Source organism: Tamandua tetradactyla, chromosome 10 (genome assembly GCF_023851605.1).
Source record: "Tamandua tetradactyla isolate mTamTet1 chromosome 10, mTamTet1.pri, whole genome shotgun sequence".
Classification (NCBI taxonomy): domain Eukaryota; kingdom Metazoa; phylum Chordata; class Mammalia; order Pilosa; family Myrmecophagidae; genus Tamandua; species Tamandua tetradactyla.
In genome coordinates this window covers 35677766-35700711 of record NC_135336.1, presented here as the reverse complement: position 1 = coordinate 35700711, position 22946 = coordinate 35677766, and the positions used below count along the sequence as shown (strand labels likewise).

The 22946-nt window shown below is 33.3% G+C and overlaps 1 protein-coding gene across 4 annotated transcripts in view; it reads left to right on the top strand.

Annotated features, from left to right (window-relative positions):
• NECTIN3 (nectin cell adhesion molecule 3) overlaps positions 1-22946 on the top strand; it is a 204979-nt gene that overhangs the window by 62748 nt on the left and 119285 nt on the right. For all 4 annotated transcript variants that reach the window (XM_077118442.1, XM_077118441.1, XM_077118440.1 and 1 more), the window contains exons 3-5: positions 10796-11092; positions 16924-17041; positions 21104-21255. In XM_077118442.1, coding sequence (XP_076974557.1) covers positions 10796-11092; positions 16924-17041; positions 21104-21255 — 567 coding nt within the window. The remainder of the gene's footprint in view (positions 1-10795; positions 11093-16923; positions 17042-21103; positions 21256-22946) is intronic.

The following is a 22946-nucleotide window of genomic DNA, read 5'->3' as shown; positions in this document are numbered from 1 at the left end:
TTTATAGATGTGAAATATTAGTCCATGAGTTCCAACAAATGCTAACTATAATAAGCAAAAATAAATCTCTTAAAAATAAATCTCTTCACTTTGGAGTAAAACTGTGATAAATCAAGGATAAAGGAGAAATCTTAGAAGTAGCCAAAGGGAGAAGGACAAATTACTTTCAAGAGTAACGATTAACAAACAGTTGACTTTCAAGAGCAGTAGTGGAAATCAGAAGTATGATTGATGCAGTAATAAGACTGGTAAGCTTCTAGTAAGAGCAACAAATTAAAAATAGAGGTAGGGCAAAGTAACATCTAGAATGAGAAAGAATATAGCAAATGCCACAACAATGCAACAATTAGAAATATATTAGGAGGACATTATGTACATCTTTATAGCAAATTAAGATATAGATTTTTTTTTAATTCAATGAAGCCATACCTTATCAAAATAGAATCAAGAAGAAATAGAATATCTGAGTGATCCTATAATCTTTGAAAAGATTATAAGTTAAATGTTTTACACACGTTAAAAAAAGCACTCTGACCCAGACGGCTTCAAATCTGCAATGAGGAATAAATATTTATCTTATATAAACTTTCCCAAGTAATATGAAGAGAGCTTCTACTCCACGTCACTGTGAGCCTCACTTAACTTTGATTAAAAAACAAAAAACTCAACAAGGACAAAATGTACTTTCTGTTCCTACTAATATGGATGCAGAAATCATACAGAATATTAGAAATCTAAATTGTTTGTAAGAAGGTTCATATATTGTGATTAAGTTGGCTTTACCATAAATATGATTGGTTTAATATAGAAAATAAATTATGATACTTTATTGCATTCGTTGATTCAAGAAGAAAAATGTATTAATAGATGCTGAAAAAGTGGTACAATTTAACATTCATTTGTGATTTAAAAGTAACCTCGCAACATTCCATAAAAATAAGTGTTTTAATCTGCCTCAGCAAAAAATCTTAATGGTGAATTATTTATTAGCGCTCCTGTTCTAGTTTGCTAGGTGCCAGAATGCAATATACCAGAAACGGAATGGCTTTTAAAAAGGGGAATTTAATGAGTTGCTAGTTTACAGTGCTAAGGCCTAGAAAATGTCCCAATTAAAGCAAGGCTATAGAAATGTCCAATCAAAGGCATCCATACAGGGAAAGATACCTTGGTTCAAGAAGGCCATTGAAGTTCAGGGTTTCTCAAGTGAGAAGGCACATGGTGAACACAGGGTTTTTTCTGTTGGCTGAAAGGGCACATGGCAAACATGGCATCATCTGCTAGATTCTTCTCCTGGCTTCCTGTTTCATGAAGCTTCCCGGGAGGCATTTTCCTTCTTCATCTCCAAAGGTTGCTGGCTGGTGGACTCTGCTTCTCATGGCCATGTCGTTCTACTCTGCTCTCTCTCTGAATCTCTATTTCTCCAAAATGTTTCCTCTTTTATAGGACTTCAGAAACTAATCAAGACCCACCCAAATGGGTGGAGACATGTCATCACCTTGACATTTTGGAGAAAGGGAGATTCAGAGAGTAATCTAGCTTAATAACCACTCTTGATTTGGTTACATCTCCAGGGACATGATCTAATTACATACAGTATTAAATAGGGATTATTCTGACTTTACGAAATGGAATTTTGATTAGAACATGGCTTTTCTAGGGTCCATACATCCTTTCAAACCACCACATCTCCTTTTGAGATGAGGAAAAAGACAAGGATGTTCATTATTAATTTTTTTCTTCAGCATTGTACTGTAGGTCTTACCTTGCATAAGCAATGAAGAGGAAAATGTTTATGATTGCAAAGGAAGAAACAAAATTGAACACTCGTATATGTAGGAAATTAGAAAAAAATTCTATAGATTTAATAAAGTATAATGAGACAGTTTGCTAAAAAAATCAGAATTTGAAGTTAATTTTATTGGGTGGGCAGTGGTGGTGCAGTGGCAGAGTTCTTGCCTGCCATGCTGAAGACCCGAGTTTGATTCTCGGTGCCTGCCCATGCAAAAGAAAAAGTTAATTGTATTTCCATAGACCCCAAATAATTAGAAAATGAAAAAAAAATTCAGAATGTTTCACACAATTAAAAAAATACTTAAAATAAATAAAATGAAAGATGTGCACTAATTCTGTGGAGAAAGTTATGCAACTGATACATATTAAAGAAGATCTAAATAAATGGAGAGTTATAAAACCGTGGTTTTGAGAATCATTGTAAAGATGTCAGTTCTCAGGTTTGTTTATATATTCAGTACAGTCTTGATCAAAACCCCAGTAGAGGTTTATTTATTATTTGGTTTTGGTGGAAATTAAAAAGCTTATTCAAAAATTCATTTGAAAATACAGAAGGAATAAGCATAACTCAGGACCTTTTGAAGAAGATGAATAAAATTCAAGGATTTTCTCTTCCAGATAGCAGGGTTTATTAAGCTATACTAATTAAAACAGTATGATATTGGGGCAGAAATAGACAAAGACCAATGAACTTGAATGTAGTGCACAGAAGCAGACTCACAAATATAGACAGCTGATATGATATGGGTGACATGACACAATAAAAAGGAAATGGACTTCTCAAGTCCATACTACTACCAAAACAAGTAATATTGGTATAATTGGCTATTTTTGATCTGGGGGAAAACAATGAGCTCTACTTTTGATGTATCTCCACAAGGGTAGATAGGTTAAAAACATAAGTGTGAAAGATAAAACTAAAAAGTTTTTAGACAATAACATGGGAAACTGTGTTCTAGGTCTTGAAGTAGAGAAGTATGTCTTAGATTATAAAAGCAGTCATAAATGGGAAATAAAAATTGATAAATTTGAGTACATTTGAATAAAGAACTTCTCATCAAAACACATCATAAGAAGGATAAAAGGACAAGTTCTTAACTGGTGGAAGATATTTACATTACTTACAATCAAAAAAGATTCTTCCCAAATCTGTATAGCATTCAATATACCACTAAGAAAACACAGATAATTGGCACGAGTAGGCATTTGCAGAAGAAAGTCTAGATGGCCCATAAACATGAAAAGGTCCTCAAACTCATTCATAGTCTGTGAAAAGCAAAATATAAGTGATAAATGCCATTATATGCTTATGTTGAGAAGTATTACAGTAACAACAGTTGTTGAATATATGTGTGCTTGAGTAAAGGCTCATTGCCCAATGCACACAGTAGTCAATTTTTTTACAATGAGATTTGAGAAAAGAAAGAGCCTTATTGTGAAGTGGACCTAGGAAGCAAGGCTTAAATCTGTCTCCCTTGATATTTTATTGTGATAAGAGGTGGTTGTTGCTGTGGGGAAGGTTAATTTGACATGGTTTGATTGATTAGGCCAAGTTTTTCCATATAGGGTAAGGTACGCTGCAGATTGGATTTCCTTTGTGAAGGACTTCTCACATTGGATTTGCTTCTGATGCCTCTCATGTCATGCACACAGGCTGATTTTTTGTTCCTGGTGTTTTGGAAGTCATCTAAGTCTGTATTTCTGTGCTTGCTCAGGTTATAAAACTTTTGGATAGCTACGGTAAAATGGAAAACTTACAAGAGTTACAGAGAAGTGAAGATGCTACTAACTGGTTCTGAGCAATTTCACATTGGTCAGTGGGGAACTCTAAAATTGGGAGTACAAATTGATACTTTGGAACATTTTTGGTATTATCTAGTAAAGTTTAAAATATGTGTAATGTCAGTTCCATACGAGAGGTAAACTAGAAACTTAAGCACAAGTATACCAAAATACATGAGTGCAAATGCTTCTTGCAAAATTGTTTATCCCACACAGGAAAGTAACCCAAATGTCCAAGAGTGAATAAGCCAGCAAAACTAATAAAATTGATAATCTGAGCAGAGATTGTACAAATTAAATTCTTGCTTATGTATGAATGATTTAATCGACCTCTTCAGTGGTGGTTCCAGAAGAAGTAAGCAAAAACCTATTTCCTTAGTATAGTGGTTTCATATTGAGTTGGACAAGGTGATAAGATCAGAGAGAGGTATAAGATGGTGCTAATAATGTTCTTTGTTAACGTGTGGTGGTTACATGGATGTTTGCTGTAAAAGTATTCATTACTTGTGTTGTATACACTTTTTGCTGTTATTTTACCGTCATGTGTCTTTTAAGAGAGAAAATACGTGAGGAAAAGATTAATCTCTTTTAAAGTAAAATTTGAAACAAAACTAAGTAGATATAAATCAAGAGCAGATGGTGTTTAAAGAATCAATTAGAAATTCTGGAATTAAAAAAAAAAGTAGTCTGATGTCATCAACTGAAAAAGCTGCCCCAGAAATGTAGTGAATAAAAGGACTTGCATAGAACTCTAGAGAGACAGCAGAGACTGGAGAAGAACTCCATAAACATTGAAAAAAACAGAAGCATCTCAGGAGAATTCCATCCCAGATGCTGCTTGGTTCCTGTTCAAGTCCCCCTCACTGGGTCCTGCCAGCTTGGTAGTCACACACAGGCAGCACTGCCCACCAACTTCCTATGTCAGACAGATGGTGAACTTGCAACAACAAGTTAGAACTCCACATGTGTCCAGGCACAGGGACCTAAGTTCACAGGGACTCAGGGTGAAACACAGACTGCTACAAAATACTGCATACAGAAGGGCCTCTGAAGGAGAAAAAAGAGAGAGCCTTTTATAGAAAGGGTATTAAAAACTGTTGTGCCCTCACTCAATTCAGTTTCAGTTGGATGGACACTTAAAGGTAAGATGCACTTTTCTGAAGAGGCTCACCTTTCTGGATTGACTCTGGGATGGGATGTTCTAATCAGGAAGAAACCAGAGGTAGAAAAGCCTCAGAGCAAAAAATTTAAAAGGGGTTTGAAGTGAGCTGCTGTAAGATAAGGTGAGTCCTGGAATTGAAAAGTGTAAGAAAAACAGGGCACTAAGTAAGGGAGAGAATTTAAACAAATCATAGGAGCTAGGGAGAAAAATCTGTACATAGAGAAAAAACAGATCAAGATTAGCTCTCTTCTGGAGGTGGAGTAATTGCACAAAAAATACAACTTTGAAAATTGCACAGAATATTGAGGGCAAAATTCACATGAAAAAGAACTGAGAAAATTTGAACAATTAGATACGGGCTATTCTAAAGATATAGGATAAGTTGGACCAATTGTCAAAGAAGAGCCTTAACGCAAAGCCAATTAGTGAGAAAACCCTATATGAGGGAGAAACAATTTCAGAGTTAACTCATCAAGATAATCAAGATGCCTAGACATCAATAAAAAATTACAAGCCAGTCTAAGAAATAGGAAGAGATGGCTAGGCCAAGGAAGAAATTGAAACTTCAGATGAGACTGAGAAGTTGAAACAGCTAATCATAGATGTTCAGTCAAATAGCCTAAATTCAAGGAAATGAAAGAAAATAGACATACAGGACATTAAGAAGACAACGCGCGAGCATGAAGAAGAATTTGGAAGTTTAAAAAGAAGCACAAAGTATGGGGATGAAAGGTACAATAGTAGAGATTTAAACTGTGCTAGAGGCATACAACAACAGATTTGAATAGGCAGAAGGATCTGTGAACTAGAAGACAAGACAATCAAAATCATAGAAGAGCAGATGGAAAAATAATAGAAAAACGTTGAGCATTTTCTCTGGGATTTGAATTGTACAAACATGGGTCATGGTTGTCCTAGAAGAAGAAGTAAGTAACGGGCAGAAAAAATATTTGAGGAAATAATGGGCAAAACTTGCCAACTCTTAATGAAAAATGCAAATGTACATGTCCAAGAAATTCTACATAATCCAAACAGAAAAAAAAACATAATAGACCTACTCTGAGGCATATAGTTATCAGATGTCAAATGCCAGAGATAAAGAGAGAATTCTGAAAGCAGCAAGAAAAAAGTCACTCATCACATACAAGGAATCCTCAGTAAGACTAAGTGCTGATTTCTCATCAGAAATCATGAGGTGAGAAGGCAATGTATGATGTATTTAAGGTATGAAAGAAAAAAACTGCTAGTCAAAAATCTTTATCTGGCAAAAATTTCCTTCGAAATTGAGTGGGAAGTTAAAATATTCACAAATAGATAGGTATTGGGATAACGTGTCAGCAAGAGATCTGCCCTATAAGGGTTATAAAAGGTAAGTAGGTTGAAAGGAAAAGACAGGAGTGTGGTTTGGAGTAGTGTGAAGAAATGAAGATCATCAGTAAAGGTGATTAAAAGTGTAAATAGAAAAGTCTAATAATACTGTGGCCTCAATATACATCTCTACAATTTTAAGCATAGAAGAATCACAATACAACTGAATAAGAAAAAGTCATATTTACTGATAAGTGGACATGCAAAATATATAAAAGAGGTAAAGTGGGACAAAACAACATAAAGTAGGGAAACAAGGTATATGGGAGCATTGTATATGTATGCTATTAAATCTCGGTATCTTTTAAAATTAGTTGATTATGAATTTAGGTTGTTTAACCACAAACAAGGTTTTGCTTTTTGTTTTTGGTTGCATGGTCTGGGAATTGAACCTGGGTCTCCTGCGTAGAAGGTGGGCATTCTAACCAAACTACCTGTGTACCCTCAAATAAACGTATTTTAAAACATACAGAAGCAGAAAAGAGAAAAGAAGCAGTTGGATACATCGCAAAAGATCAAATATACAAAATAGGAGGTTGCAATAAAGGAAAAGAGAGACAAAAAAAATAACATTTAAAAACTGAAGGACTTCATTTCCAGGTGCCTGCCCATGTTTAAAAAAAAAAAACAAAAAAACCAAAGGGCGAGATCTCTGAGGTATATATATATTTAGAGTAAATCTAAAAAAATAGTTTACAGTAAATTCTGAATGTTAATGGATTAACTCTCCAGTCAAAAGACACAGATTGGCAGAATGGATAAAGAAAAGCATGATCCAATTTTTATTGTTAACAAGAGAATTACATTTGCCCAAAGACAAAAATTGTTTGGAAGTAAAAGGATGAAAAGTCTGTGCAAATAGTAACCAAAAAGAGCTGTGGTAGCTATACTAATATCAGACAAAATAGACTTTGTGTCAAAAGCTCTTAAAGAAACAAAGGACACTATATAGTAATAAAAGAGGCAATCTACCAAGAAGAAATAATCATAAATATTTATACACCTAACCATGGTGCTGCAAATTGCATGAGGCAAACACTGGCATAACTGAGGGGAGAAATGGACACCTATACAATAATAGAGACTTCAGTGCATGACTCTAGTGAATAGAACGTCTGTTCTATCTGAGAGATAGAACGTCTGTCTATTCTTTAAGAACCTCTCAATAAGGCAAGAAAAAGAAATAGAAGGCATTCGTATTGGAAAAAGAAGTAAAAGTTTCACCAATTGCAGATGATATGATCCTATGTAGAAAATCCCCCAAAATCTACAGCAAAGCTATGAGAGCTAATAAACAAATTCAGCAAAGTGGCAGTGTACAATATCAACATCTAAAAATCATTAGTGGTTCTATACAATTGTAATGGGCAAGCTGAGAAAGAATTCAAGAAAAAATTCCTTTTACCATAACCACTAAAAAAATCAAATACCTAGAAATAAGTTTAATCAGGATGTAAAGGACTTGTACACAGAAAACTAAAAAACATTGCTAAAGTAATAAAAGATCTAAATAAATGGAAGGACATTTCCATTTCATGGAATGAAATGTTCATGGATTGTAAGACTAAATACTGCTAAGATGTCAATACTACCCAAAGCTATTTAGATTTATTGCATTCCCAATAAAAATTCAAACTATCCTTTTTTCAGAAATGGAAGAGCCAATTATCAAATTTATTTGGATGGGTAAGGGGTCCTGAATAGACAAAAATATCTTAAAAAAAGAACAACGAATTTGTAAGATAGCACTTCCAGTCTTTCACGCATATTACATAGCTACAGTTGTCAAAACAGCATGGTACTGGCACAAGGGTGATAGGTATATCAACCAATGAAATAGAATTTAGTGTTCAGGAATAGACTCTTAATACCTCTGACCAATTACTTTTTGACAAGGCTGCCAATTCCACTTAGTTGGGAAAGAATAGTTTCCCAGAACACATGCAAAAGAATGAAAGAGTACCTTTTCTTACAGAGTACATAAAAATGAACTAAAAAAAGGAAAAAAGACCTAAATATAAAAGCCATGACTATAAAACTCACAGAAGAAAATTTAGGAAAGCATCTTCAGGATCTTATGTTAGGCAGTGGTTTCTTAGAGTTTACACCCACAGCACAGCACTGGCAACCTAAGAATAAATAGATAAATGGGACCTGCTTAAAATTAATTACTTTTAGGTTTCAAAGGACATTCTAATAAAAGAAAAATGGACAGTATGCTTAATATAGGTGACTAAAAAACCTGTTAAAAAATGTTCAGCATTACCAGCTGTAAGGTAAATGTAAATCAAAACTACAATGAGATGTCATTTCACACCCACTAGAATGGTTACTATTAAAAAAATAGAAAATTACACAGTTTGGAGAGGATGTAGAGATACAGCTACTAAAGGCAGTTTGGCAGTTCCTCAGAAAGCTAAATACATAATTACTTCATGACCGTGCAATCATGCTACTAGTTATATACCCAGAAAGATTGAAATGAAGGACTTTAGCACATATTTACACAGTGATGCATAGCAGCATTATTCACAAATGCTGGAAGATGGAAGCAACCCAAGTGTCCATCTGATGAATGAATAAGAGAAAATGTGTATATATAATGAAATATTTTTCATCTGTAAAAAGGAATGAAGTTCTGTTGCATTTGACATCATACATGAACCTTGAAAACATTAGGCTGAATGAAATAAGCCAGGCACAAAAAGTCAAATACTGTATGATCTCATAGATATGCACTAATTACAATAAGAAAACTCATAAGAATTAGGATTTAGAATGGAGTTTACCAGGTGATGGATTGGGTCTAGGTAATGGGGAGTAGATACTTAATTTGTACAGAATTTCAACTGAGTGGAATTAACAGTGCTTAATTATGTGAATGTGGTTGAAATTTTTGGGTAGTGTATGTTACTGGAATCAAAGTTAGAAGATACACTCTAAAACATGATGAGCAGTGTTGTGTACTGGAGTTAATAGTTCAAGTTCTTTTATGAATTATAACAAATGTAAGACACTAATAAAAGATGTTAATAATAGGATGGTATATGAGGAAAAATGTACCTAATGTAAACTATGAAATATAGTTTATAGTACTATTTTAATGTTCTTAAACTACCACACTGATGACCCTGTCAACATTAGAGGTTTATATGGACATGCTTTTTTTTTTTTTTACATGACACATTCTGTAAATCTGCAACTTTTTTATTTACAAAAATAATAAGTAAAACATGCTAAGAGAAAGAAACCTGATACGCTCCTATATTGAATTACAGTATTCCTGTAATGGAATAATGTGTGATTCCATTTATATAAAATATGAATATAAATCTATAGAATCAAAAAAGGTAAATGGCTATGTAGGAATGGGGTAGAATAAAGGGATTGCGTGGTGACTGCTCAGGGTTTTCGGGAATTTCTTTTGAAGTAATGAAAATGTTCTCAAGTTGATTGTAATGATGAATTCACAACTTTGTGAGTATATGAAAAGCCATTCTTTTATCTATGGATGGATTGTATGCTGTGTGACTCAATCTCAGTAAAACTGCTCTAAAGAAAAATAAAAAGCCAGCTAGGTAATCCAGATTGCAAAACCACACAAAGACATGGGTGCATAGACAAAAAGATGGTGAACACAGAAGTCCAGTAATTAATAGTGAATTGCCTCCTGATTGACGGCATGGGTGGAATTTTCAAGTTAATATCTTGTTTTCTTTTTCATAGTTTGTACAATTACTATATTATTATTTATTATTAATATATTTTAAACATCAATAAACTTGTTTATATTCTTAAGCATAAAAAGTAGTTAACTAAAATAAAAGCCCAGTGCACAGAGTAAACTATAGGCTAGACAATTTGTGGGGTACTGAGGAATTCATTCTGAAAGAAACACATAAATATTGCTAAAAAATATGAAGAGATAGCTGGGAGATATGGAGGATAGATTGGGAGGTTCAAGGTTATTTTCCTCTACTTGGGAATTTTAAACATAACTCTTGGTGACATCACATGGTACAATGAGTTTAACATCAATATATAAACAAAAGTGGTTAAACAAATTTAGCAGCCTTAATCGGTTCTTTTATATATGAGAGATCTTGCAGAAAGTTTAAAAGGCATGTTTTAAATGAAATCATAGTTACCCAGTGGAGTGAGAAAAACATTTCACCTCCTATGGGTCCTATCAAAGGAACATTTTCTTGCTTGACATTTAAGTACAGGCTCCATACTGGTAACTTATATTTAAAAGTATTTGCTTTAAATATTTTGCTGCAAAATGAGGCATTAAATATTATGTATTAAAATTATAAATGAGGCATTTTATATTAAAACTACTTATTTTTTTTCCCAAAGTGATATCTTTAATTTCATAATGGAAATTGTAAATTAGTTTACATAAATTTTCTGTTTATGTTAATTTGTGGGGGGGGACTTCACTGTCCCTGTAGAGTTTATCTGTATGAGCAAAAGCTGTACTTGAGTGATTATATGATGTTTTGACTTCTTGTTTGTCTTTATTTTCTTGTTCCAAGAACCCAGTTAACATTGGCATTACTTAAAAAGTGTGTGTCTGGGTTTTATATGCAGTTATCCCTAAGCTTATGACATATGGCTAGATGTGGCTTGGAAATAGGTAAATATATTTTTATTGAAATAAAAGTTTTTTTTTTTATGTAATTTAAACAGTTGAACCCACTGTGAGCCTGATTAAAGGGCCAGATTCTTTAATTGATGGAGGAAATGAAACAGTAGCAGCCGTTTGTACAGCAGCCACTGGAAAACCAGTTGCACAAATTGACTGGGAAGGTGATCTTGGTGAAATGGAATCCACTACAACTACTTTTCCAAATGAAACGTCAACAATTGTCAGCCAGTACAAGCTTTTTCCAACCAGATTTGCTCGAGGAAGACGAATTACTTGTGTTGTAAAACATCCAACCTTGGAAAAAGACATCCGGTATTCTTTCATATTAGATATACAGTGTAAGTAAATGGTAATATTTGCTCTTAAACATAATTAACACATTTTAATGTTCTTCTTTTGATGCAATTCTTTATAAAATTATTTTTAGTTTGAATATTTAATATTCAGATATTCCTGAAACTTTTATTTGTTGGTTTTTAAAAAATTTATTTATTTATTTATATTTTTCTGGAAATTTCATTTAACCACTCCATTTTCTATCCATTTTGGATAGATGAACAGGTGAATTTGAGGTTGCTTTCAAACTTAAAGTTGTTTAACCTTGCTCTTTTTAAACCTTAAAAGTTGGCTGGTATTAAATGAATTGTTGGAGTTTGTACCTTAAAATATTCAGTACTTATAGACAACTTTTTCTTTCTAATTAAGCTATTACTCACTTCTATTGATGTTATTTATGATGTTTTCAGCAAGAATCTTTTACTTCTCTGAATGTGTTTTAAGTAGCTTGAAAATCTGTACTTTTAAAATATTTATGATCTGATCTTACCAATCCCATTTAAATATTCTCATATAAAGAAAGATTTTAAAGAGGTCATTGGGATAATAACTTATAGATAAGGTTGAAAGCCAGCCTAAACTTGTATTTAGTTATATTTATTTTGCTAAGGGCTAGTCTCCTTTCTGAGTATTTGAGTGTGTATGTGTGGATATATTTTTCCCTCCTTTTTATGTATTTGTTACATACTTTGTGATTTGCATAGCATTTAAAAAATTTTTAACCAGAGAAGTGCTGGTATACATAGCTTCTATAATCATAGCAAGGAAGATGAAAATTCGGCAGATTAGAAGTAAAATTTGGTGGTGTTTAGATCCTTTTATCGTTTACATTCCTAGATAGATCATAAATCTAGACAATTAAGTTTTTGAAATAGGTGCTGTTTTTTCATTATTATTGTTTTTATTTTAATGTAGCCTGCATGGAATTTTAAATTACTCAAATGCATTACCCTTTGGTGCAATAGTTTCTAAAGCTAATCCAAGGCTTTTTTCAACATTTATAGGTAGGTAGGTTTAAACTCTTGAGAACTATGGTTACATGAGTGTTATTACCTTTGAATTCTTGGATACTAATATCATCTTTCTCTTCTCTTCTCTGGAGAATCCAATTAAATTTTTTCTTTTTCCTTTTCCTACCTTGCCTTTATGGACTCTTAACTTTTTCCTTTTACTCGTAAAGTTTGCATTTCAATTGTAAAGTGCTATTAATATGTTCTCACATTTAGTTTTTTCCTTCCCTGTATTTAATAATGACTGAAATTTTATTCAACTTTATTTATTTATATATAATGTTTTTATTGACAAATCTTCACACACGTATATTCCATACATGGCGTACAATCAGTGGCTCACAGTATCATCACATAGTTTTGTATTCATCACCATGATCATTTTTTAGAACAATGGCATCATTCCAGAAAAAGAAATAAAAATAAAAAGAAAAAACTCATACATACCATACCCCTCACCTCTCCCTCTCATTAACCACAACTATTTCCATCTACCCAATTTATTTTACCCCTTATCCCCCCATTATTTATTTATTTTTATCCATATTTTTTTTTACTCAACTATCCATACCCTGGATAAAAGGAGCAGCAGACACAATTACACAGTCACATTGTAAAATTTATATCTTTATACAATCATCTTCATGAATCAGGGCTACTGGAACACAGCTCAACAGTTTCAGGTACTTCCCTCCAGCTACTCCAATACACCATAAACCAAATAGGTATATCTATCTAATGCGTAAGGATAACCTCCAGGATAACCTTTTGACTCTGTTTCAAATCTCTCAGCCATGGAAACTTTATTTTGTCTCATTTCTCTCTTCCTCCTTTTGGTCAAGAAGACTTTCTTGATTGAGAAAGAATTGAAAAAGACTCATCTTGGGATTTCAGTCCCATGTTGCCAAGGAGATTTACACCCCTAGGTGTCATGTCCCACACAAATGGGGAGAGGATAGTGAGTTCACCTGCCTAGTTGGCTTTGAGAGAGAGAACAACAAAATAGATTTTCTGGGGGTAGCTCTTAGAAGTGATATTACGTAGGCTTCACCTGTCCTTTGAAGGAATAAGTTTCATAGGGGCAAACCCCAAGATCAAGGACTCAGCCTATTAAATTGGTTGTCCCCACTGATTGTGAGAATATCAGAAATTATCCAAATGGGGAAGTTGAGTATTTTCCTCCTTTCTCCCCAGTCCCCCAAGGGAACTTTGCAAATAACTTTTTTATTCATTGCCCAAATCACTCTGGGATATATTGGGGCATCACAGTAACCTGGACAAGCGAATAAAATCTCCCACCTTATTCAAAATTCTGTGTACTATGGTGTTCAACTAAACTGACCATAAAAGTTAAACTAGGAAATGTGCCACCCAGGATATGAATTTTGCACCAAATAAACATCTGTCCCATTGGTCTCACACAGATAAAATAAGAAAATATGAACAGTATTTTCCTCTACCCTGTATTCTTATTTACCTTAGTTGTCAGATCAGCTTCATTTATATCTCTACTAGAAGTCTGATCACTTTTTCAACTTTTTGAACAGTTCATGTATGGAGTACTGCTAGCTTTCATAGCTTCAGAACTCTAAGTCTCAGTTGTCACATAAATTCCGAAGTTTCTGGAAATGACCAGGTTATAAGCAAATAGCTCTGTATCTCAGAATTTAGAAATAACAGCTACAGCTTCTGAATGTACTTGATGGCTGTAAGAGTTTATAATCTAGGACCATTTACAATAGGTCCCAACCTGATAACCTATGTTCTTGACTTCAGTTCACTAAGTTTTTATATTATAGTTAGTCCATATGATTGAGGCATGATAATATGTCTTTTCAACATACAGTCCTTAATGTTCATCACCTAGTTGTATGCCTCACAACTTCATTTTTTCTTAAGGCTGCTCATTAGTCCATATGCATACACCATGGTTCCCCCATCCGTTTTTCAGTTGTATCCTTAGGCCACCTCCATCCATTGTGGATCAGGAACACCAGTGTGCAAATGTCCATTGAGTCCCCACACTCAGTTCCTCCAGGTATATATTGGACAAATGGGTTTCAGGACCACACACTGCCCTCCAAAGGGCTGCACCTCTCAGTTTCCCTACTGACAGTGAATAGGTACATCTCTTTCTCTGCATTTTCTCTAGCACTAGTTTCTCTCTGTTCAGTTTTATTAACACATCATACAATCCAACCTAAGTGTATAGATGTGACTTTACTACCGTAATCTATATGAAGACATTTCCTTTACTTCCAGAAAGAATCCATACCTCTCTCCCATACGGGCCCTTCCCCTGACATTTTGTTTTGGCATAAAGCCTTTCTTACATTCAGTGGAAGCATATTACAGTGTTACTGTTGACTATAGACTATAACTTGCATTGGTTGTACATTTTCCCATATCCCATTTATTTTCATCACCCATGTAGCAATGTTGACATTCATTTGTTCTCTCTTATACAAAAGCATTTTTTATTTGTACATTTAATCACCATCATTGTCCACTGTAGGCATTCCTAAATTATACCATCTCTCAACCTGTATTATTTTTAATTATAGTTTTTAATATTTTGTTTGCTTGAATGCAATCCTAAATATATAAAAATACTTCTTCTAATGTAAGGCTTTATGATTACACTGAAGTTTATTGGCTTAGAGTAAAATTTCCTTATAGTACTCATGACTTTTTTCTTTTTCAATTGGGAACCTATTTAAAAATGTGACAAAGTTTAAGGAGAATAAGGTCTTATAACCCAATTTCATGCTTCAAAACTTGGAGGCATCTGTTAGGGGATACTTTAATTCCCCCCATTAAAAAAAAATTAAAGCAGTTTTATTGACATACCATACCATCTATCCAGTGTGTACAGTCTAGTAGCTTTTGGTATAAACACAAAGTTGTGCTTTCATGACCACAACCAGTTTTCAAACATTTTCATTGCTTCAAAACCCATACCCCCAAACCTTCTTAATATTGATGCTTAGCACTGATATGGTACGTTTTTCACAGTTGATGGAAGAATATTATAATATTACTATTAACTATAGTTCATAGTTTATATTAAGTGTATTTTTTCCATCTATCACCCTGTTAGTTAACACCTTGTAAGAGTGATATACTTTTGTTCCAGTTCATGGAAAAACATTCTTAGATTTGTACTATTCACAACTTTCTTGTCCACCACAGGAACTGTGTTATACCGTCCTCTATTTCATCCTCTAGCTTTCCTTGTAGTGACATACACTACCCTAAACTTCCCCTTTCAACCATGAACACAATTCAGCACTGTTAATTACACTCATAATAATGTGCTACCATCACATCACTTCTATCCATTTCCAAACATTTACACTCAACCTTATTAAAAATTTCACATGAATGAAGCATCAGTTCCCCATTCTTTACCTTCATTCTATCTTCTGGTAACCTATATTCCAAATATTAATGCCTTGAGTTGGTTCATTGTATTTGGTCCATATCGGTGAGATCATACAATATTTGTCCTTTTATGTCTGGCTTATTTCATTCAGCATAGTGTTCTCAAAGTTCATCCCTGTTGTCAGATGTAATGACCCCATATTTAAAGAGATTAAACTCACAGCTACCAATTTGAACTGACAAAAGTAATAATTTTTGATATTTCTAAGAGGCAGATTTCTTTTCTAAAATTACTAAGGTATTGTACCTTAAAAGTTTTAATGTTTTGCCACTTTGAGTTTCAATAGATCTGGTTTCCCTGGCAGAGTTAGAAGACTTACCTGGTCTCTGAACTCTCGTCTAGCCATGTATTACTTATCTAGTTTACTGTTTAGCTTATGAAAAGAAGGAGGTTCCTTGCAGTAAGCCATTAGTAGTACTTTCTTAGGGATACAGTTCATAGCTGCCCTGTACCCCCTCCAACTGTAAATTAGATTCTTCCTGTTATCCTCTCTTAGCATCCTATTCTTTTCCTTCTTGTCCCTTATTATAGATTTTAGTTAAATATTTTTGAAATGCCATCTTTCCCATTTCTGTTAGACTGTAAGCTTTATGAATACAGGATCTATCTATATATATATATATCAAATGCCTAAAGCAGTACGTGACATTTGCTATAGTAGCTAAATCAAATCATGGTTTAATGAAATATTTGCATTGGACATAGTTTGGAGGTTAGAAACATATATTGTTGGCAGTTATGGATAGTTGCTCATTCGGCTAGCCTATTTCACACATACTAAAGGACTGTTGGGTGCAATGAATAGATAAAAGTTCATATTTTATAGTATGATTGACTCCCTTCATAATTTGTCTCAGTTATAAATGCATAGACTTAGAAAGTTTGTCACGTGCCTACACAACCAAAGAATATTAATTAACTGTAATTTAGGGAATCTAATCTTTATAAACGAGGTATTATTTCTTAGGGAGGTATTTCCTTTTAGATTAAGCATCTCTTTACACATAATTTTATATGGCAAATAATCAGTGTGATCAGCTGATTTCCCACTATTTATCCACTCAGATGCCACATCTGATTATTGAATTAAGTACTATGATGTATTTGTCTTGTTTATCTACCTCCACATTTTTCATAATAGGACTCTTCTGTTTTGCTTTTGGTGATTATATGGTGCCATAATAACTAGAATAGAATTGTACCTTCTTATTGCTCCCTAGTGTTTGAACATTCACTCATTTTTTGCCAACATTGGTTATTTATGTTGAACATAAAAAATGGTTCCTGTCCTTCTAAAACTTTTTTAATGCTTTCTCATTGTACATTGCATTAACCATTAACACAAGATAATTTCTTCCATTATATATTTATTTTCTAGATGCTCCTGAGGTTTCTGTAACAGGATATGATGGAAATTGGTTTGTAGGAAGAAAAGGTGTTAATCTGAAGTGTAATGCTGATGCAAATCCACCACCCTTCAAATCTGTATGGAGCAGGTAATAATGTTATATACTTCTAAAGAGAAATAATTTAAAAGTGGAAATTACTCTTAAATGCATATTTAAAATTTTTTTATCAATGTATGCATGATTCTAGTAATAGTGGAAAAACTGAATTGATAAAAAGGTTTCTAAGCGCTTTCATGCTCTACCCCTCTCCAACTTTCTAACTCCCTAAGTTCTATTCCTCAGAAGCTATCTTAGCAATTTCTTCTGGTAGTTACCTTCATAGGTCTTCAAGTCTTAAGCCACTACTTTTTAATTTCCTAATTTTGAGCACTGTCTATTGACTTCTTATAGATGTTTTTATTTTATACACACCCCTTCACCCAAAAACATACCATACATTCCTACCTTTTGTAGACAATAATGAAATTAATAAGCTGCTTTTTTTTTTTTTTTTTTGGGAGCTGGTGGCTGCCTTTTCAAACCATAGGCTGCTTTTAATTATCTAAACTTCTTATATCCCTATGACAAGTAAATATGGTTTCTGAGGGCTAAGTAGTATTCTAGGATTCTAGAATAATCTGTATCTATTTGTTCTCTTGAGGTGGATAATTTCCTCTTTTTTACTCATATAGTTTACTTTTTGCTTATCCTAATTCTCTTTATCATTGAAGTTTTGAACTAATGTACTAATGTTTTCATTGATAGTTCTTGGTATTTGTGATCCCCTTTTATTATTCATCAGCTTGGGATACTTCTTTTTTTTTGACCAATTTTTCCAACCATTTTTTCCCTCTTATCTCTTACTGGAACTGCTATTTATTGTATACTAAATATCTTTTCTTTCATATTTTTCATAATGTTTTTGTTATTCCTTTTGGGAGAATTCCTTCATTTTTATTTACCAACATTTTATTGTTTTTCAAAAAATTCTTAACATTTTTAGTTTCTAAGAAACTTCCTTTCTTTATTCTCTGTCGTTTTCTACACAATGTCTTTTATTTTATGGATGTGGTATTTTCTCATCATTTCTTCCTTAGAGGTACTAGTGTTAGTTTACCTTCAGAGAGATTTCTTTTCCATGTCCTTTTTTAATCTTTTTTTTGGTTTGGGCTCTCATTTTGTAACTTTTCCTTAATCTTCTTGATTGTCCAGTCATTTCACAGTGAGATATTAGACTAAAATGCCTACTGAAAACTCTTGCTGTGCGGTGAGGTTTACTTATTAGCACATTTAGAGATGTGGACATTTCCCTAGGGAGGCTCCAGATGTCATTGATGGAAGGGTGGAAGTCATTTCTTCATGGACATTCAGTTTTATTTATTTAATTTTCCTTCATCCTTTTACCTGAGTGATAATAAAATGCCTGGTGTTCTGGCATAGAATTGGAAAGAGTCTGTAATTTTATTGTTTAACTTTCAACTGATCTCATTTATTTTAAATATGTAAAAATATTATCTTTCTTTAGTGCTAAAGTAATATACCAACAGCTATAAAATATTTTACTAATTATTCTTCTACCCTCTTTACCCTCTGAGAGTCACAGAACAAAATCATTCCACCTATTCTCTAGTGTTGATTTACTTTTTCTCCTTTTTATTATTCTTATTTATTCCTTTGTAATTAGTTGTTTTGTTTCACCTCCGTATACTTAGGTCCTTGAAAGCAGGAACCAGATCTTCTTTACCTTTGTATCTCAGCAATACCTAGCAGAACAGAATATGGCAAATACTAAACTCCTACTGCTTGAATAAGTGAATAGTAGAAATTTTCCTCAGAAATCCATTTGGCTCAAAATATGGCAGTTGAGCTAACCATGGGTTAACTTGACTCTGGGTTTACTTGACACTGTATCCTTTTGTCTTAATAAAATATTCTGTAAAAATAAAGATCTATTGGTGTTTTCTTTGGTAACTGCAAGTTAGAAAAATGATGTTTAACGATGTGCTTAGTTTCATTGCAGTGAATGATGTTTAGAGTTCTTTTAGTGACTTTATTCCTATTATGGTTTATAGTAATGTGTACACTAGATAGGAACTCTCAGCCAAATTAGTATAGGTGTGCTTTAAAAGAGTCGTTATTGACTTCAAATGGTACTTGGTTTTTTTTATTGTCAGAGAAGCTCACCTTACAAATGAAATTATTTTATAGGGTCCCTTGGTATTTTAGAAACTCACCATCTTTGGATGGGGCCCAGTATGTGTTTCCTCAACTTTGAATGATATTCCAAAAATATGGCACAGAAGTTGCTAAAACATCACCAACCTAAAATGAGATGACTTTTCATTAAGAAAATTTTAACTATGTCCTGACTAGATCCATAATCCACAATCCATTAAGAATTATTTTAATCTTTTAATACTGTGGCTGTATCTTTAAATATTATATTTTTCTAATTTTCCAACTTTCTGATTATAATTTTTTAAGAGTCACCTTTTTTTCCTCTGTTCCCTCCCATTCTAATATTTTGGCCTAGCTAAACTTATTGATATTTTGAAAGAATGGGTCTTTTTTTTTAAATATTTTTATTGAGAAATCTACACACACATACATTCTATATATAATGTATAATCAGTGGCTCATAATATCATCACATAGTTGTGTATTCACTCCAGACAAAAAATGCATGCATACCACACCCTTTTCCCCTCCCTCTCTTTGACCTCTAGTATTTCCATCCAGCAAATTTATTTTTCCCTCTGTCCCTCCTGTTATTTATCTTTCTTTTTTTTTTTAACTTATCAGTCCGTACCTTGGTTAAAAGGAACATCAGACACAAGGTTTTCACATTCACAGTCACACTGTAAAATTTATATCTTTATACAATCGTCTTCATGAATTATGTCTACTGGAACACAGCTCAACAGTTTCAGGTACTTCCTTCCAGTCACTCCAATATACCATAAACTAAAAAGGGATACTATATAATGCATAAGAATAACCTCCAGGAAAGCCTCTCAATTCACTTAGAAATCGCTCAGCCACTGAAATTTAATTTTGTCTCATTTATCTCTTCCCCCGTTTGGTCCAGAAGGCTTTCTCAATCCCTCGATACCGGGTCCTGGCTCATTCTGAGATTTCTGTCCCACATTGCCTTACCTATCTTTTGCAGGAATAAGTTTCATAGGGGCGAACCCCAAGATCAAGAACTCGGCCTATTGAATTGGTTGTCCCCACTGATTGTGAGAATATCAGAAATTATCCAAATGGGGAAGTTGAATATTTCCTCCTTTCTCCCCATTCCCCCAAGGGGACTTTGCAAACACTTCTTTATTCACTGCCCAAATCAGTCTGGGATATATTGGGGCATCACACTAACCTGGACAAACCAATTAAATCTCACACCCTGTTCAAGGTTCTGTGTACTTGCGGTGGTCAATTAAACTGACCATAAAAGTTAAATTAGGAAAGGCACTACCCAAAATATAAATTTTGCACTAAATAAACATTTCTCCCTTTGGTCTCACACAGAAGTTTTAAAGTATGGATGATATCATCCTTTACCCTGGATTCTGATATACCTTAGTTCTATCCAGATCAGCTTCATTCATATCCCTACTAGAAGTCTGGTCACTTTTTCAACTTTTTAAACAGTTCTTCATTGGGGTACTGCTGACTTTCAAAGCTTCAGACCTCTAATCTGAGTCTCAGATGTCGCATAAATCCCCAGAGTTTCTGGAAACACCCTGGTTATATACAAACAGCTCAGTATCTCAGAATTTAGAATTAATGGTTACAGCTCCTGAATATATGTGAGTACTGTAAGAGCTTATAATCTAGGACCATTTACAATGGGCTCCAACCTGATAACCTATTTTCTCTTCTTCACGTCACTGAGTTTTTATGTTGTAGTTAGTCCATACGACTGAGGTATGATAATATTTGTATTTTTGTTCCTGACAAAAAGATGGGTAATGGATTTCGTATATTAGTTCATCTTTATTAAAATGACAAAATTATAATTTCCTATTTGCTTTATTTTTGCAGTGAGTTTTACCTAAAATATACTGTTGCCTTTATAGATATCTCAAAAGTGCAGTGTCTTATTTTACATACCTATTGATGAGTACATTCTGAAGATGTTTAAAATATTTTCATCCTTTTAAAATCTAGGTTGGATGGCCAGTGGCCGGAGGGTTTATTGGCTTCGGACAATACTCTTCATTTTGTCTATCCACTGACTTTCAATTATTCTGGTGTTTATGTCTGTAAAGTGACCAATTCCCTTGGTCAAAGAAGTGATCAAAAGATCATTTACATTTCAGGTAAGTTACTATTTTCTCACAAAATGAGTTGCTTATAATATTCCTATAACAGTAATCACAGCAGTAATACTGTTATCTATGCAGCAGTTTATACTTGTGAAGACATACATTCTTCAGTGTGAGATTTCCCAAGTAATCTAAAAGGGATATGATAAACTATCTGAAATTCATATGTGAAGTGTCATAGCTTTACTTAAGGAAATATCAAAATATCTATACAACAAGTTTGCATATATTTTAATACCTATGCACACAGTTACTTTTTTCAGTATTCTCTCTATAGGTATTGAATATTCAAACAGTACTGAATATTCCCTCTATAGGTAGTCTGTTTTTTTTTTTATCTTACCTCAAGAAGTAACATTGATTTTCTTGCTTTGTGGCTACCCTGAACACAAATGTTTGATGAATAAAATGGGATATCAACTTTGATGACTTGGCTTTTTAAATAACATTATCACTCAATATGGAACTATATGATGGTTTACTGAGAACTGATGTAGGAATGCTCTTGAAAATGTTTTCAGAAAGATAATTCAAGGTGTTTCTTGGTATCAGTCCTTAAGCCACTAAGGACATAGATTTTTCATACACCATTTGTGTCACTATGAATGTTTTTGTTCATTTAAGTATAAAGTTGGGCATTCATAAAATATATTTAGAACTTAAAATATATTTTCCTGGGTCTAGCTATAAATGAGAAGGTATCAATCTAATGCTTATTTATAAAAATTATTTTAAAAATTTTGAACACTTTATTAACTGTAAGAATGTAGCCATCTTCATGTCTAACAAATGGAAGACAAAAGAAAAAGAAAGAGAACCTTGAAAGATACAGGTTTGTATGTTAAATATATAATAGGTAGTTAAGGTTTGTATCTCTTCAGATACGAGACTTAGAAACTTAGACAAATTTTGTTTGCTTAAACGTTGCATTCTCAGTAAAGTGATCAAGATTAGTCTCCCATATTATTTTCTTATAAAACTTACCACCATATGTAGTTTTATACTTATTTATTTACTGATTTAAGCAGTTTGTTTTGTGATATTCAGCACTGTATGTAAAGTCAGCAGTTAGCTTAGTATCTTGCACATGGTGGGGACTGAAATATTTTTTCACATAAATCTAGCAAGGGTCCTAGACTATATATATCCCACCTCATTCTGTTAGTAGTGGTGCTTTGGTAGAAATCTGAACAAAATTTAATATTAGTACATGCTAGTTTCTCTTCCCTTAGAAGATTTTTATTAAAAATTCTTCTTTAGGAGAGGAATGGATAAGCCACAGGAAATACATATTAAAATATACTTTTAAAAAAAAGTTAAAAAAAAATACTTAAATAGTGGGTTCAGTGGTAGAATTCTCACCTGCCATTCAAAAACCTGGGTTCAGGTCCCAGCCCATTTACCCCTGCCCCCGTCATATGTGTATGTGTATGTGTGTGTAGTATTTAAAGACTGTTTACCTTTTAATTCTGTGGTACAATTTAAGGTGGAATATACTTCTAAATTTTGAGTTCAAATATAATCCAAATATTAGGGCTCAATTTGGGTTCTCATATTACTTATTCCATTGGCAATATCCTAAATTTATATGTTTTAGCATGGTGGGGTCATTTTTCAGTATTCCTAACTTGTGTACCCAACTACCTGTTAATGAACCCATGTAAAGTTTGCATAAGCATTTATAT